This window comes from Electrophorus electricus, chromosome 9 (assembly GCF_041902795.1).
Source record: "Electrophorus electricus isolate QZ-2024a chromosome 9, ASM4190279v1, whole genome shotgun sequence".
Lineage (NCBI taxonomy): Eukaryota > Metazoa > Chordata > Actinopteri > Gymnotiformes > Gymnotidae > Electrophorus > Electrophorus electricus.
The window spans coordinates 19596842-19609964 of record NC_137505.1 but is presented as its reverse complement, the minus strand read 5'-3'; the positions used below and the strand labels follow the sequence as shown (position 1 = coordinate 19609964).

The 13123-nt window shown below is 38.8% G+C and overlaps 2 protein-coding genes across 12 annotated transcripts; both read left to right on the top strand.

The window, feature by feature from the left end:
• Positions 1-1174: 1174 nt before the first annotated feature.
• Positions 1175-5170, top strand: dcun1d2a (DCN1, defective in cullin neddylation 1, domain containing 2a). Of its 10 annotated transcripts, XR_003409492.3 has the most exons (8): positions 1933-2493; positions 2694-2862; positions 3017-3147; positions 3246-3328; positions 3815-3911; positions 4125-4227; positions 4780-4904; positions 5073-5170. XR_003409492.3 is itself a non-coding variant. In XM_081720898.1 (7 exons), the coding sequence occupies exons 1-7, from the start codon at positions 1273-1275 to the stop codon at positions 4202-4204; spliced, it is 780 nt and encodes a 259-aa protein (XP_081577024.1). In that variant the 5' UTR covers positions 1175-1272; the 3' UTR covers positions 4205-5170. The 10 variants fall into 10 exon arrangements, 8 of the variants coding, with proteins under 8 accessions (XP_081577024.1, XP_081577022.1, XP_081577023.1 ...); XM_081720898.1 differs by adding an exon at positions 1175-1275 and having other exon boundaries at positions 2277-2493; positions 4125-5170; XM_081720896.1 differs by adding an exon at positions 1187-1275 and having other exon boundaries at positions 2239-2493; positions 4125-5170.
• A 906-nt stretch (positions 5171-6076) lies between these two features.
• On the top strand, positions 6077-13041 carry cdc16 (cell division cycle 16 homolog (S. cerevisiae)). Of its 2 annotated transcripts, XM_081720813.1 has the most exons (18): positions 6079-6293; positions 6687-6741; positions 6884-6981; positions 7249-7287; positions 7423-7563; positions 7827-7986; positions 8100-8194; positions 8345-8478; positions 9007-9086; positions 9534-9583; positions 9684-9757; positions 9908-10033; positions 10180-10332; positions 10461-10524; positions 10645-10706; positions 12130-12265; positions 12369-12459; positions 12555-13041. In XM_081720813.1, the coding sequence occupies exons 1-18, from the start codon at positions 6246-6248 to the stop codon at positions 12782-12784; spliced, it is 1836 nt and encodes a 611-aa protein (XP_081576939.1). In that variant the 5' UTR covers positions 6079-6245; the 3' UTR covers positions 12785-13041. The 2 variants fall into 2 exon arrangements, with proteins under 2 accessions (XP_081576940.1, XP_081576939.1); XM_081720814.1 differs by lacking the exon at positions 12369-12459 and having other exon boundaries at positions 6077-6293; positions 12555-12716.
• The last annotated feature ends 82 nt before the right edge of the window (positions 13042-13123 follow it).

Here is a 13123-nt window from a genome sequence, read left to right as displayed (position 1 = left end):
AACCGCTTCGGATACCGCCCTCCTACTGCTTAAGGGAGTTTAGTGGGTGACTCCCACTGGCGGGTAGCTCATATTCAGACGGCTGTTATCAAGCCCAGCAAAATAATTTATGGTTGCAAACGTCTCTAGGAATGGTTTAGATGAATTAAACTTAATACGTACATTTGAATAAACATTTGATCAAATATTTTTTTCAGCACAAACTGTTAATTAAACCAAAACGCAGTTGGTATCATTTTGTGTCTGCATGAGAGTTTACATAAAAATACAGTTTTTACCCTTAGCAAAAGTTCAAATAGGTTTTTATCTAAAGCACTGACAAGACAGACATGCTGCGTACCATCTGTGAAACTAAGATAAGTTTCAGATAATCAGCCCTCTCAAAAGGCTGCACTACCATTGAGATTAAGTTGTCATAGTGAAGCTTAATTTCTAGTTCGGTCTTCTTTATTAATTTATTACATATTTACTCATTTATTATGACTCATTTATTAAGTGATGCGTGATTGCGTGATAAGTAAAGACACACACACACACACACACACACACACACATATATATATATATATATATATATATATATATATATATATATATATATATATATATATATATAAACATATATAAACTGTCTGAAACTGATGCAATTAAAAAATGTATATAAAGGCCAGCACACACAGTATAGTATTTTTATTTTATTTTTATTTGGCTTGGTGGACTATGCAATTTATTCAGCTCTATACAGTATATAATTTTAAAACAACAACAACAACAACAACAACAACAACAACAACAACTAAAACCAGAAGCACAAAAGTTCCTTAATTATTTCAGTTGTATTTTGTATGGGTTCTACACAGCTGTCATGGTTAAACAAAATTTACAATAATATTATTTCTACTACCACTACTCTTGCTACTGCTGCTAATAACAACAACAACAACAACAACAACAACAACAACTATTATTATTGTTATAATAATAATAATAATAATAATAATAATAATAATAGTAATAATAATAATAATGTTATTATTGTAGTCATTTCTATTAGAGTACACTGTGTAACGTGCTTTTGCTTAAACATTCTGAATTTAGTTGTCATATACGTATGTAAAAAAGAGTCGCTTTCTGGTTTCAAAACTACAATTCCCAATATATTAGAGAATCAGCGCGCAAACTCAGTGCATCTTTAGCGCATTCCCTTGACGCTTATGCGCAGCCGTATATGGGACTACTGGGTATCAATTTGGTCAAACAGCGGGTGATAAAATGGTAGGTGATTTGAAAACTAAAACAAAACGGTATTATTTACCGTTACTATGAGGAGGAACGAAGGGTGTCTGATACGTGTCATTGTGGCGCAGCTCAAACGGGTTATCGTCAGCCTCTGTCGTACCACTACGATTTAGTGCAGAAATGTTGTAGGCTATGAGCAGGAAGGTCAGTTGTTGATATTGGAGTCCGCTGTCGCCTTGCACGTACCTTTCCCTTTTTGGTGTGTGGACTATAGTAGCGAACTACCCTAGAATTAGATGTTAGCCAGCGACGGCGGACAGGCTGCTGATCTTGACAGACCCAACCTAGCACTTGTCCAACGTGTACTTTCGCTGGTGATTTTAATAAAACTCATATAAGTCGTGCGTAATTGGAGAGCGTCGTCCTTGCGCAGTCGATGATCAAACGAACCAGTTTTGCTAGTTTTCAATAAAACCGATCTATTATTTGTTTGCGCCCCCAAACGACATTATCTGTTCTTAAATATATAATACATTTGTACTTTATTTATGCCGTTGTGAATAAGAATGGCCAGGTTGTTGTCAATTTCATAATAGTGAAATAAGGTAGAACTTAGTCCGTATAACGAAATTACTCGGTTCACAACATGGTTTGTTTTTGAACTGGACGCCCAGAACTCACCAGAAGTCTGCCATCTCATGTTACAAGCCAACAGCTAGTTTTGCAAGTGGCCTGTCGCAGTTGAGCATGTGTCCTCGGCTACAGGCTAACAAATCTCAATGCTTGCTTAACTTGCTTAATATGTTTGTTGTAACTGAAAATTGTAACTTAGGTGTTTGATTGGTAAAACCCGAGTGCCTGATTAACACTATTTACTGTTTTCTTACTACTTACTGCCTACTCCTGTCTTATGTCTCTGAATGTGTGCATTTTTGCCTCTCAGTATATTTGCTTGTCTTTGTTTGTACACACTGTTGAGTGTCTTTCTCCGTTTGTCAGAGTGTATGACTGAGGACCTGTCCTCTGTGTCCGTGCAGCATAAGCTGAAGTCTTCACAGAAGGACAAAGTTCGCCAGTTCATGTCCTTCACACAAGCAGGGGAGAAGACAGCTGTCTACTGCCTTACTCAGAATGACTGGAAACTAGAAGTGGCCACTGACAACTACTTCCAGAACCCAGATCTATACTTTAAGGAATCCATGAAAACCTCAGTAGATAGAAAGAAGCTGGAGCAGCTGTACAACAGATACAAAGGCAAGTTTTCACACCATTTTGCATGAGTTTAGTACTTAAGCAGAACTGTTGTTCCTTAGTATAGGTCTTGTGACAGAAGTTAGTGTGCTATATATGTGTGTGTGTATATATATATATATATATATATAAATTTTTTTTGTTTTAATATATATATTTTTATAATATATATGAACGTAAACGTAAGGTATTGTCTTTCTCAGATCCTCAGGATGAGAATAAGATTGGGATTGATGGAATACAACAGTTTTGTGATGATCTCAATCTGGACCCAGCCAGCATAAGTGTTTTGGTAGTCGCCTGGAAGTTCCATGCAGCAACACAGTGCGAGTTCAGCAGGAAAGAGTTCCTTGATGGCATGATGGAACTAGGGTGCGCTATTACATCGTCAAAAGGCTATTTGGGCACATTGGCATCATAGCACACGTGATTATTGCCCCATACCATTAAGTCTTGTTTTTAGATTTGTGGAACATGCCTGCAGTTTAACGTCAGACAAACATGACTTCTGTCTTCTTGTCTGTAGGTGTGACAGTTCAGAGAAACTCCGGATTGCGCTGCCTCGACTTGAACAGGAACTGAAGGATAGTGGAAAGTTTAAGGACTTCTACCAGTTTACATTCAATTTTGCAAAGAATCCTGGACAAAAAGGTTTAGGTGATGATGGCTATGGGACACTGGGTGAAAATACACCAGTTCTGTCTGAATTTGAGCAAGCTTTGGGAATTTACTTTCATGTTTGTTTCGAATTTTAGATTTAGAGATGGCAGTTGCTTACTGGAATCTAGTTCTGACGGGCCGCTTCAAGTTTCTTGACCTCTGGAATACATTTTTGTTGGTAAGTTTTCAGAGTTTCAGAGAATGTAAAAAAAAAAAAAAAAAGCAGATGCAAATATTTTGCACAATGATATATAGAATTATCCCTAATAATGGATCCAGTCAAAATAAGGAAATGTGGAAAATATCACACAAATAAACACATGCAGTGCATAATATGTAAAAATGTATATGTTCTCGTGTCTGTGATTTTGAAAACAATATTCATAGCTCTTTACAAAGCATGTCAATATCCTTGGTTTTCAAAGGTACTACTATTATAACTGTAGACTGAGCATATTCAAAAATAAATTATCTCACTTCCCTCACGTCCAGATTTTTCCAGATTAACTGGTTGAGGATTTTTCCATCTATCCTGAACCTCATTTCAATACAGAGACTGATTTTTTTGGGGGAAAAAAAGAATTGCTGGAGCATTTTCTGATGGACTTGAAGTTTCTTTGGGCCCATCGGTTTTAGCTCTTTCTTCTTCATGTGTCTTCAATAGGAGCACCATAAACGATCAATTCCCAGAGATACATGGAACTTACTTTTGGATTTTGGCAACATGATTGCAGATGACATGTCAAACTATGATGAGGAAGGTATGTGTGCTTGTGTAATTTGCATTTTATTAACAACAAATAAAACACATCTTGTATAGCACTATAATTATGTCCGAATGAAGGTAATTGTGATAAATACATTGGTGTATATGCTGGGTTGGAGAGTAGCAGTTTGGAATTAATTTCAAGAGATCTGAAATAATCCTCTTTAAAATGAGGACTTGTAATTATAGGACAACTGTTGTATTTCAGGAGCATGGCCGGTCCTCATAGATGACTTTGTGGAGTTTGCCCGGCCAATCGTGACTGGATCAAAGCACAGAACTCTATAGACCTGACTCTGCTGTATGACAGTGTGAGTCTTTGGCACCTAAGTGACATCATTTTTTTTAAAGACTTGTATAAAGAACACACACACACACACACACACGTTCTGCTCTCTCTCTCTCTCTCTCACTCACACACAGTCTCTTACACGCATGCACACACACGCACGCACACACACACACACACACAAAGAAAAGAAAAGGGGAAAAAATGGAGAAACACTTGAAACCAATCTTCCTGGCTTGATGAAGAAGGGGACAGAAAGGACTCGGACCTTGCAAGCTGCGCAAAGGAGAAGGATGGGTGAAAGTGGGAGGCTCAAGACCTCCTTTAGGGCAGTCACATGCACAGTGTCAGCTGCTGCTGCTGCTGGCAGACTAATCCTGTCCAGAGACCCTGGGGGATTGGTGTGGGGGAAGTGGGGGAGGAGCTCCACAAATCCAGTACCTCATTCTCATTGCAGGCAGTGTTACACTTGCACACCCAGCCCATTCACAGCCTGAATCGTGGGAAGACATGGAGGGCGCATGAAGTTATGTGGTTCATGAGACATTCTTTCCTGTGTACGTACCCCCTGTAGGATTTAACAGGGTGAATAGATCGGATGCACTTTCAAAGCCAGAGACCCTCGGACAGAGCAGCATGCAGCTCACACCACCAGCACAAAGCTTGTTGCCATTGTAAAATAGTGTATCTACTGTAGTGGTATGTACAGAGATAAATATTATAAATAAACAATATTTTATAAAATATGAAAAAATGCATTTATATAAATATGTGTGGAAGGTGATTTTGTGTAAAGAATAACTTCTTCAATGCCTTGGTATCACGTATAGTTTCATTTTATGTATTACACTATCTGTTCTCTTGCAGACTCTGGTGTGACTGCAATGCCATTCAGTGTTTCTCATATTTGTTTACCAATTGCCAGAATTATGTTAAACAAATAAATTATTTACCTCTAGGTAAAACTGTATTGTCTTTCTTTCCAGTGCTTTTCCCACTAATTTATGATGTTTGTAAATTATATAGAGGAGGTCTACATTTAACCTGGGATTCCCAGGCTAACCTACAATATGTACGGTAATTGCGCATAATGCTAAAAAACGGATTAAATAACTCGGGCTATACCATAGGAAGTAATAAAGACACTGGATTCGACGTGAATTGCTATTTGGTTAGCAGGGGGCGCTGTATTACAGGTTTAGTTTTATTTAGTTTATTTAATTGATTTGATGGCGTGATGCCATTATTACATCGAGATAACACTCTTAACATAAATTCGGTTCACATTAGTGAACGTACACGGCCAAAGGAATCCAAAATTATTACATCGTATTTGCGGCAGTTATATCCGAAAACTATTGTAAAAGGAGACAAGAGACTCAGATGAAGGTTGCTTAATTTCAAGGTTTTCGTGTAATTTGTATGTACATGTGTATTGCACTGCTCGGTTTTGAAGGACTGCAGTTTAAATAGAGCATCGAAGTGCATGACATGCATAGTCTTAGTTATAAACACAGAGTAGACATTTTCCTTTTGTTTTTCGCATCTCCCGATCACTTGCTTTTACATACATAACAGTGGTGAACAATTTATTCATGTTTACTAGCCTGCATTAACAAAAGTAAAGGCCTTTGGTGGACTATATTGTAAATATAGGCTGTTGATTTAACTTATCTTCAACCGAAAACTTCCACTTAATTGTTAGAAGTGAAAAACAGCAACTCGTACAATTCTTAGTATCTAGTCCACGTTATTCGTGACATGAGCCGGAACGCTAGTCTGAGCTGTGAAATATTTGAACCCTTGTGTGTTTCTATGGTATTCTTAGACTAATCAGACTGGATCTTTATCGATGGGTCGAGGTTTCAGGGGGGGGTTTTGTTGGCGTTACACAAAGTTTATGCTAACCGCGGGTTTCGGTCTTTATTTGAGTTGCTAATTTAGATAGCTTGCAGCTATTCAGAGTAGTCTAATTATTTCCCATAAATCTACTTAGTTAATTAAAATGTTGCAGTTTTGTGTTTGAGCAACCGAGCCATAATGAATCTTGACAGACTACGGAAGCGTGTGCGGCACTACATAGATCAGGTAAAAGTAGCTAGGTTAGCTAATATAGTTATTTTGTGTTGGGTTACTGGGTAGTGTCTAAACTGTGCAGTTAGCATCGCTAGCTAACGTTCTCCTCAGTGCCGGGCTTGTCACATTATTACAATGTTGTGAGCTTTTATAGATAGTAAACATAGCTAGCTAGCTATGTATCCCGGACTTCAATGATTCACATCTTTAGCTAGCTATCTTTAATGATTCACATCTTTAGCTAGCTTTAGTTAGCTTGATTGCTAATTGTAGTTAACTATTTTACTCCACATTTTCGCTTCTAAGATATGTTCTTGCTGTTATTATTTGCAACCTTATTTTTGCCTAGAGGCGTTTTCATTCGCTACCTAACTCCATTAAACTTTCAACATTACCCCCCCCCAGCAACAATATCAAAGTGCTCTCTTTTGGGCGGACAAAGTAGCGTCTCTATCGCATGGTAAGTGGTGTATATCTCACATCATTCCTATAATGCAGCACAGTCTTAGCGCTGTTGGGTTGTCTTGTGCTTCAGATTCTTGGGGTGACATGTATTTGAAAGTGATGATATGCTGAATCATTCATCTGTTTGTTTTCAACAGAGGACGCTCAGGATGTTTATTGGCTAGCACAGTGCCTTTATCTCACTTCACAGTACCACAGAGCCTCTCATGCGCTAAGGTCTCGCAAACTTGACAAGGTAAAGATCACTTGGGGATTGCATGTAGACTGCATCAGCAGCCACACAAATCATTTTGACCAATTTGCTAGTTGTATTCTTTGGAAATTCTATCTTAGTGGGGCATATTATTGAAGGGATGCACAATAGGGATCTAGGTCATGCTAATTAAGGTATGTTTTAAGAAATGTTTTAAGTTTGTTTGAGACAGTAATTAATTCCTTTTAAGCAAGGTAGTAGCAAATGCTGCCACACTTATGAAATCTGTGTTATGTTTTTGTTCCCCAGTTGTACGGGGCCTGTCAGTATCTTGCTGCAAGGTGTCATGTGAGTATTTTCCATGATGTAACACTCAAACACGTTCATTGTTGCATTCATTTTACAGTACACTTAAACATTTTCATTCAATTGGTCACTTCCTGAATAAGTAAAACTCTTTTTATATTTGTTTTTTTTTTAAAGTATGCTGCTAAAGAGTATCAGCAGGCTCTTGACATACTGGACATGGAAGAACCAGCAAGTAAAAAGTTATTGGACAAAGGTCTAAAGGAAGACAATGGCACCAGAGAAACCGCCAAAGAATGGGAAATGTCACCTGCTTCAGTGAGTTCTCTTATCCCAAAATGTCCCCCTTCCCTTGTGTAACCTCTCACATGCACAGTGATTACTGCTGTGATCCTTTCATCTAAGGAAGAATATTGATTTTAATACTTTGGCACTCTTTAGCTTATGTTATGTCATCAGGTGCATGCACACTCCTACCTGGTGATAACTTGTCTCTATGGTAGCATGCATGGTATTGTGGGTGATATTTGGAGGTTACAGCAGGCTGACGGCTCCTCACTACCTGTGGTGTTGTCTCTCAGATCAGCAGTTCGATCTGCCTCCTGCGGGGGAAGATCTATGATGCCATGGACAACAGACCTCTAGCCACCTCCAACTACAAAGAGGCCTTGAAACTGGACATCTACTGCTTTGAAGCCTTTGACCTTTTAACGTCCCATCACATGCTGACTGCACAAGAGGGTGAGCCAAGCAGATTGCATTTAGTCAGTTTCGGATTCAAATTAATTACATTTTGGACTTTGTATTTACACTACTGGTGTGGGAATTGGTTTTGTCCTGTTCTCTTGTTTCAGAGAGAGATTTTCTGGATTCCCTTCCCTTAAGCCAACAGTGTACAGAGGAGGAAGAGGAGCTGCTGCGTTTTCTTTATGAAAATAAGTTAAAAAAGGTGAGAAGGTTTCTCACCTTCCATTAGATATTTGTGCATTTTTTTTCGTTAATACAAAGTTACATAAGTGCAAAGTCACATTTCAGATTTGTGATCTTGGGCAGCTCTCTTGAATGTTGACTGAAATGCTGATCATGACTCTGTTGACAGTATAACAAGCCTAGTGAGATGGTCGTCCCTGATATGGTCAGTGGTCTTCAGGACAACTTGGATGTAGTTGTGTCTCTTGCAGAACGACATTATTACAACTGTGACTTTAAGATGTGCTATGCCCTCACCTCTATGTAAGTATACATTATTTATGAACTATTAGTCTATTATAAGATTTATCAGCTTAATAGTTCACCTGTCCAATCTTGAGACCACTGCAGAAGAAACAAACTAATGGAATAGGTGATAACTAAGCATATCTGAAGCTGACGAAAACAAAATTCAGACATCATAGTGTGGGACTTAATGTAGCAAATGATTGGAATCCTGAGATAATCTCCACTTCTAAAAACAACTCTTGAGAAGAAAGAAAAAAACGGCTGCAAATGAGTAAGCACTTTGGATGTGGTTGGTTATAAAATAGACAGAGAGATAAAATATACAAAACTGCACAACAAAATGGCACAAAACCGATTGCTTTTTCCCCTGGTTTTACAATTGGTAATATGCATTTACTTAATACCCTGAGACGCAGTAGTGTTAGGAGCTCTGTTTTCAGGTATCGATATTCAATTTTTTCCCACCACAACAAACTGTATGTGTGCCTTAATATTATTTTTATTTATATTTGAGTGCCTCTTATGTGTTTGCTTTTAATGCAGGGTAATGGTGAAGGACCCATTCCATGCTAATTGTTTACCAGTGCACATAGGCACCCTAGTGGAGCTGAGCAAAGCCAATGGTAGGTCAGTTTTACTCTTCTGCTTGAGGGAATCTATTTTTTATTGAATACAATTTTATATCATCTTGTAAATTGCAACTGGTAATTGTACACTTTGTGTGTGTGTGTGTGTGTGTGTGTGTGTGTGTGTGTGTGTGTGTGTGTGTGTGTGTGTGTGTGTATATATATATAATATGTGTGTGTGTGTATACAAAGTGTACAATTACCTGTGTGTGTGTGTGTATATATATGTATATGTATATATATGTATGTATATATGTATATATATTACACACATACACTGTATGTATACATATACTGTATGTATCCCTGTGTCCCTGTATCCCTTCAGCTCGGACAGAGCAGTCACAAAAGCATTTCACTGCGAGTTATACCATGTATTACTATGTACGTGTGACATAAAACTTTGATATCCTAAATAATTTTCTTGTCTTTGTATCCCTGCAGAATTGTTTTACCTCTCTCATAAACTTGTGGATTTATATCCAAACAATCCAGTGAGTGTGGGTCTTTTTTTGGTTTGTTTTTGCAGCTGTTATACATATAATACTGAATGATTTTGTAGCTGTGTGTTGTAACTGAACTGATTGTTTCTAGGTGTCCTGGTTTGCGGTTGGTTGTTACTATCTGATGGTTGGGCATAAAAATGAACATGCACGGCGATACCTTAGGTAAGGCTAAGGGGGTGTGCCTCTCAGTGACTCGAACAGCAGTGCTGAAATTAAACATAAACGGGTCACCCATAAAGCTTGTTTATTTCTGAATATAAAGTCCTGCTGAGCTGATAATTTGCTACTTTGATGATGTTGTTTGCGCTACAGTAAGGCCACCACACTGGAGCGAACCTATGGGCCAGCGTGGATTGCATACGGCCACTCGTTCGCTGTGGAAAGTGAGCATGACCAGGCTATGGCGGCCTATTTCACTGCAGCCCAGCTGATGAAAGGGTACGTGGTCTTACAGCCCTCCATGTTAACATCACTATTTCTTTGCAGTAGAGTGAGATGAGCGTGAAAAATGTGTAGTCTTTTACCTAAACGAAGTGCTTACATGTTCACGTGGTGTTCTCCTGATTGATCCCCTGCTTCTCAAGGTGTCACTTACCCATGCTGTACATTGGTCTGGAATATGGGCTGACCAACAACCCAAAGCTGGCCGAACGCTTCTTCAGCCAGGCTCTGAGCATCGCTCCCGAAGACCCCTTCGTCATCCATGAGGTGGCGGTGGTGGCCTTCCAGAATGGAGAGTGAGTGGGCCTTGCCCAGGCCTTCCTGTTAGAACAGCCTGTTTTTTTTTTTTTAAGTCCTCTAACATTTTGTTTATTTTTTTTATGTGAGTTTTGACCTTGTTGATTAATTGTGTATCTTTTTCCAGCTGGAAGACTGCAGAGAAGCTGTTTCTAGATGCAATGGAAAAGATCAAGGCCATTGGTAATGAGGTACTTGTCCAGTCACTCTGAAATGGATGGATATTTTTGTTTGTTTGCAGTAGAACATATGTAGAACCTTGTCAAAAAGTTAATTTATTAACTTTTTAATTTATTAACTTTTTTTTCCAGGTAACGGTGGACAAATGGGAGCCGTTATTAAACAATTTGGGCCATGTGTGTCGAAAACTGAAGTAAGCTGAAAGGAAATTGTGATTTCACACAATTTCACTTGATGTTTTTCAACCCATATTTATTTAAGATAATTTCTGATCATGCAAAGCATAACTTGCTGATTGCTTAGCAGTGATAAGCTTATGACTCCTCTGTGTAACTGACGTTCTCACAAGTTTTTCTGATAATTGGTAAAACCCACAAAAAGCCAGATAACTGAGGATGATGGTGAACTTCACAGTGAACTGTGAGTCACCCCCCCACCAAATACCAAATGTGATTAAAATGATGGGAACAATTTTAAAAAATGATGGATTGAAAATATCAAATCAATTCTTTAAGCTTTGTCAGTAGTATTTTAAATATCTTTTGCAACATTTGTCCTTCTGCCTGTCTTCTATTTATAATTATTAATTACTTTATTACTTATAATTAATGGGATGTTACAAACCCTTTGAGAGGTGGAACCCTTATTTGGCACAGTGTCATGCTAAAATCCTTATTTCCAAGCAAGGTGCAACTTTGCTCTAACTTGGAAATGACCTGAAAAGGACAGGCTTCTGAAATTAATCATGGGGGTATTTTAATGAAGAGCTTTCAGAGAGCCTGAGGAACACTGAGTTTCTTTTCTGTCGTTTATTTTGAATGCTTTGCTAATCCTACTCTTGTCTCTGCATAAATTGAGTACTCTTTCTCTATTATCATTCCAGTGGTAAATGAATTATGCATAACCATTTGCTGATCATCAGAGATGTGCAGTTCATATTTCAATTAGTCCTTTCACAATCATGAACATTTGGTTGACTATTAATTATCATACAGATAATGGTGTGTAATGGTTTAATTGTTTCTGTGCTCTAGGATGACTAGAAATCACCCTAGGAAATTGGGGAAAACTCCCAGTTAGTTTACCACATGTGGGGGAAGGGGGATTTGAGGACCAATCAAAACACTATTGTGTAGGCCTACCTAGCATAAAAAAACTGCTTTAAACCAATCAGTTTATATGCAGTAGGGAAATACACACAAGCAGATTTTCACCCACTCATTTCACTGTGCGTTGTCTGGTTACAAAATGGAGACATCAGAATTTGACAACTTCACCAGTGTTGCTACCAACGACTTTCTTGTTCTTGTAGTAAATATTACATGACAGATCGACTGATTGATCTGATCATACTACCCACAAGTCCTAAATTTGATTTAAACATATTGAAAATACTGTTGTTATATCAGAAACTTAACTCTTTAAATATAGACCCCTTGTTTCATGCATAAGAATAGCCTGTCGGTGACTTTATCAACTTGCTTTGGTAAAGAAGAAATGTGGTCTCATGAGCTGACACAAAAGAATCCATCCAGTAGCAGTAGGGTCCTACAAAGCTAGGGTTTCTTCCTTTTCTTCAATACAAGTGCTCCATGACTGGTTTGTGTTATTTGCAGAAAGTATGAGCAGGCTCTGGAATACCACCGGCAGGCACTGGTCCTTGTCCCTCAGCATGCTTCTACCTACTCCGCTATCGGCTATGTGCACAGCCTCATGGGGGACTTTGAAAGTGCCATTGACTACTTTCACACTGTAAGCGATCCAGCTGCCTTTGTGGATGTACATTTCTTACAATGGGAGAGTAAGAGAGGTTGATGTTTTCACATTACATAAGTGCTAACAACTGTTTTTACAGGCACTCGGCCTGAAAAGGGATGACACGTTTTCTGTAACAATGCTTGGCCACTGCATAGAGATGTATATCGGTGAATCTGATGCATACATTGGTAAGTGCAGCTTGAACAACCTGTGTTGAAGGGGAAGGAGTAAGAACCTGTTTAGAAGGCTGCTGAGTGGCATAGGTTTTGGTCTTTTGTCACAGGAACTGACATCAAGGACAAGGTGAAGATGATCCCCAGCACGACTGCTCTGAAGAAGATACTCGGAACGTCGGCCGACGACAGCGAGAATCAAGCCCGGCCGTTGGAGGAGAGCAGTATCATGGCCCTGGAGACGCCACCTGCGGTGGCCTTCCAGCGCTTCCTCCTGGAATGTGACCTGCACGAGAACGACGTGATGCTAGAGACCTCCATGTCTGACACAAGTACGTGATGGTGGCATCGATCCAGATCTTGGACGCTCTCCGGAAACAGTGTGACGAAAACGAGGCGAGAACTAGATGCTCATGTTGGCAAATGACTAAAAAGGAAAGCGAGGGAGACCCCAACTAAACAGATGCCCCTCAAAGTCTAGGGTGACTTGTGTTGCATCCCTGTGGAATTTTACTATGAATAAATGTTGAGATGAATTCAAAAGAGGGTTCTGATGATAGAAATAATTACAAAATAAACCCTGTATCAGTATTTTTATACACTGTCTTTTGGTTTTCTTGTCCATGACCTGATAAAACTATAAAAAAAACAACAAAAAAACCTTAACACAGATGGGACT

Bases quoted from the DNA above. Each gene is read 5' to 3' on its own strand.
- dcun1d2a (XM_026995838.3), top strand. From the start codon at position 2,160: ATGTGTGCATTTTTGCCTCTCAGTATATTTGCTTGTCTTTGTTTGTAC. The intron at 2,494-2,693 runs GCAAGTTTTCAC...TGTCTTTCTCAG, and splicing joins GCTGTACAACAGATACAAAG to ATCCTCAGGATGAGAATAAG. The intron at 3,912-4,124 runs GTATGTGTGCTT...GTTGTATTTCAG, and splicing joins GTCAAACTATGATGAGGAAG to GAGCATGGCCGGTCCTCATA.
- cdc16 (XM_081720813.1), top strand. From the start codon at position 6,246: ATGAATCTTGACAGACTACGGAAGCGTGTGCGGCACTACATAGATCAG. The intron at 7,288-7,422 runs GTGAGTATTTTC...TTTTTTTTAAAG, and splicing joins ATCTTGCTGCAAGGTGTCAT to TATGCTGCTAAAGAGTATCA. The intron at 10,333-10,460 runs GTGAGTGGGCCT...ATCTTTTTCCAG, and splicing joins GTGGCCTTCCAGAATGGAGA to CTGGAAGACTGCAGAGAAGC.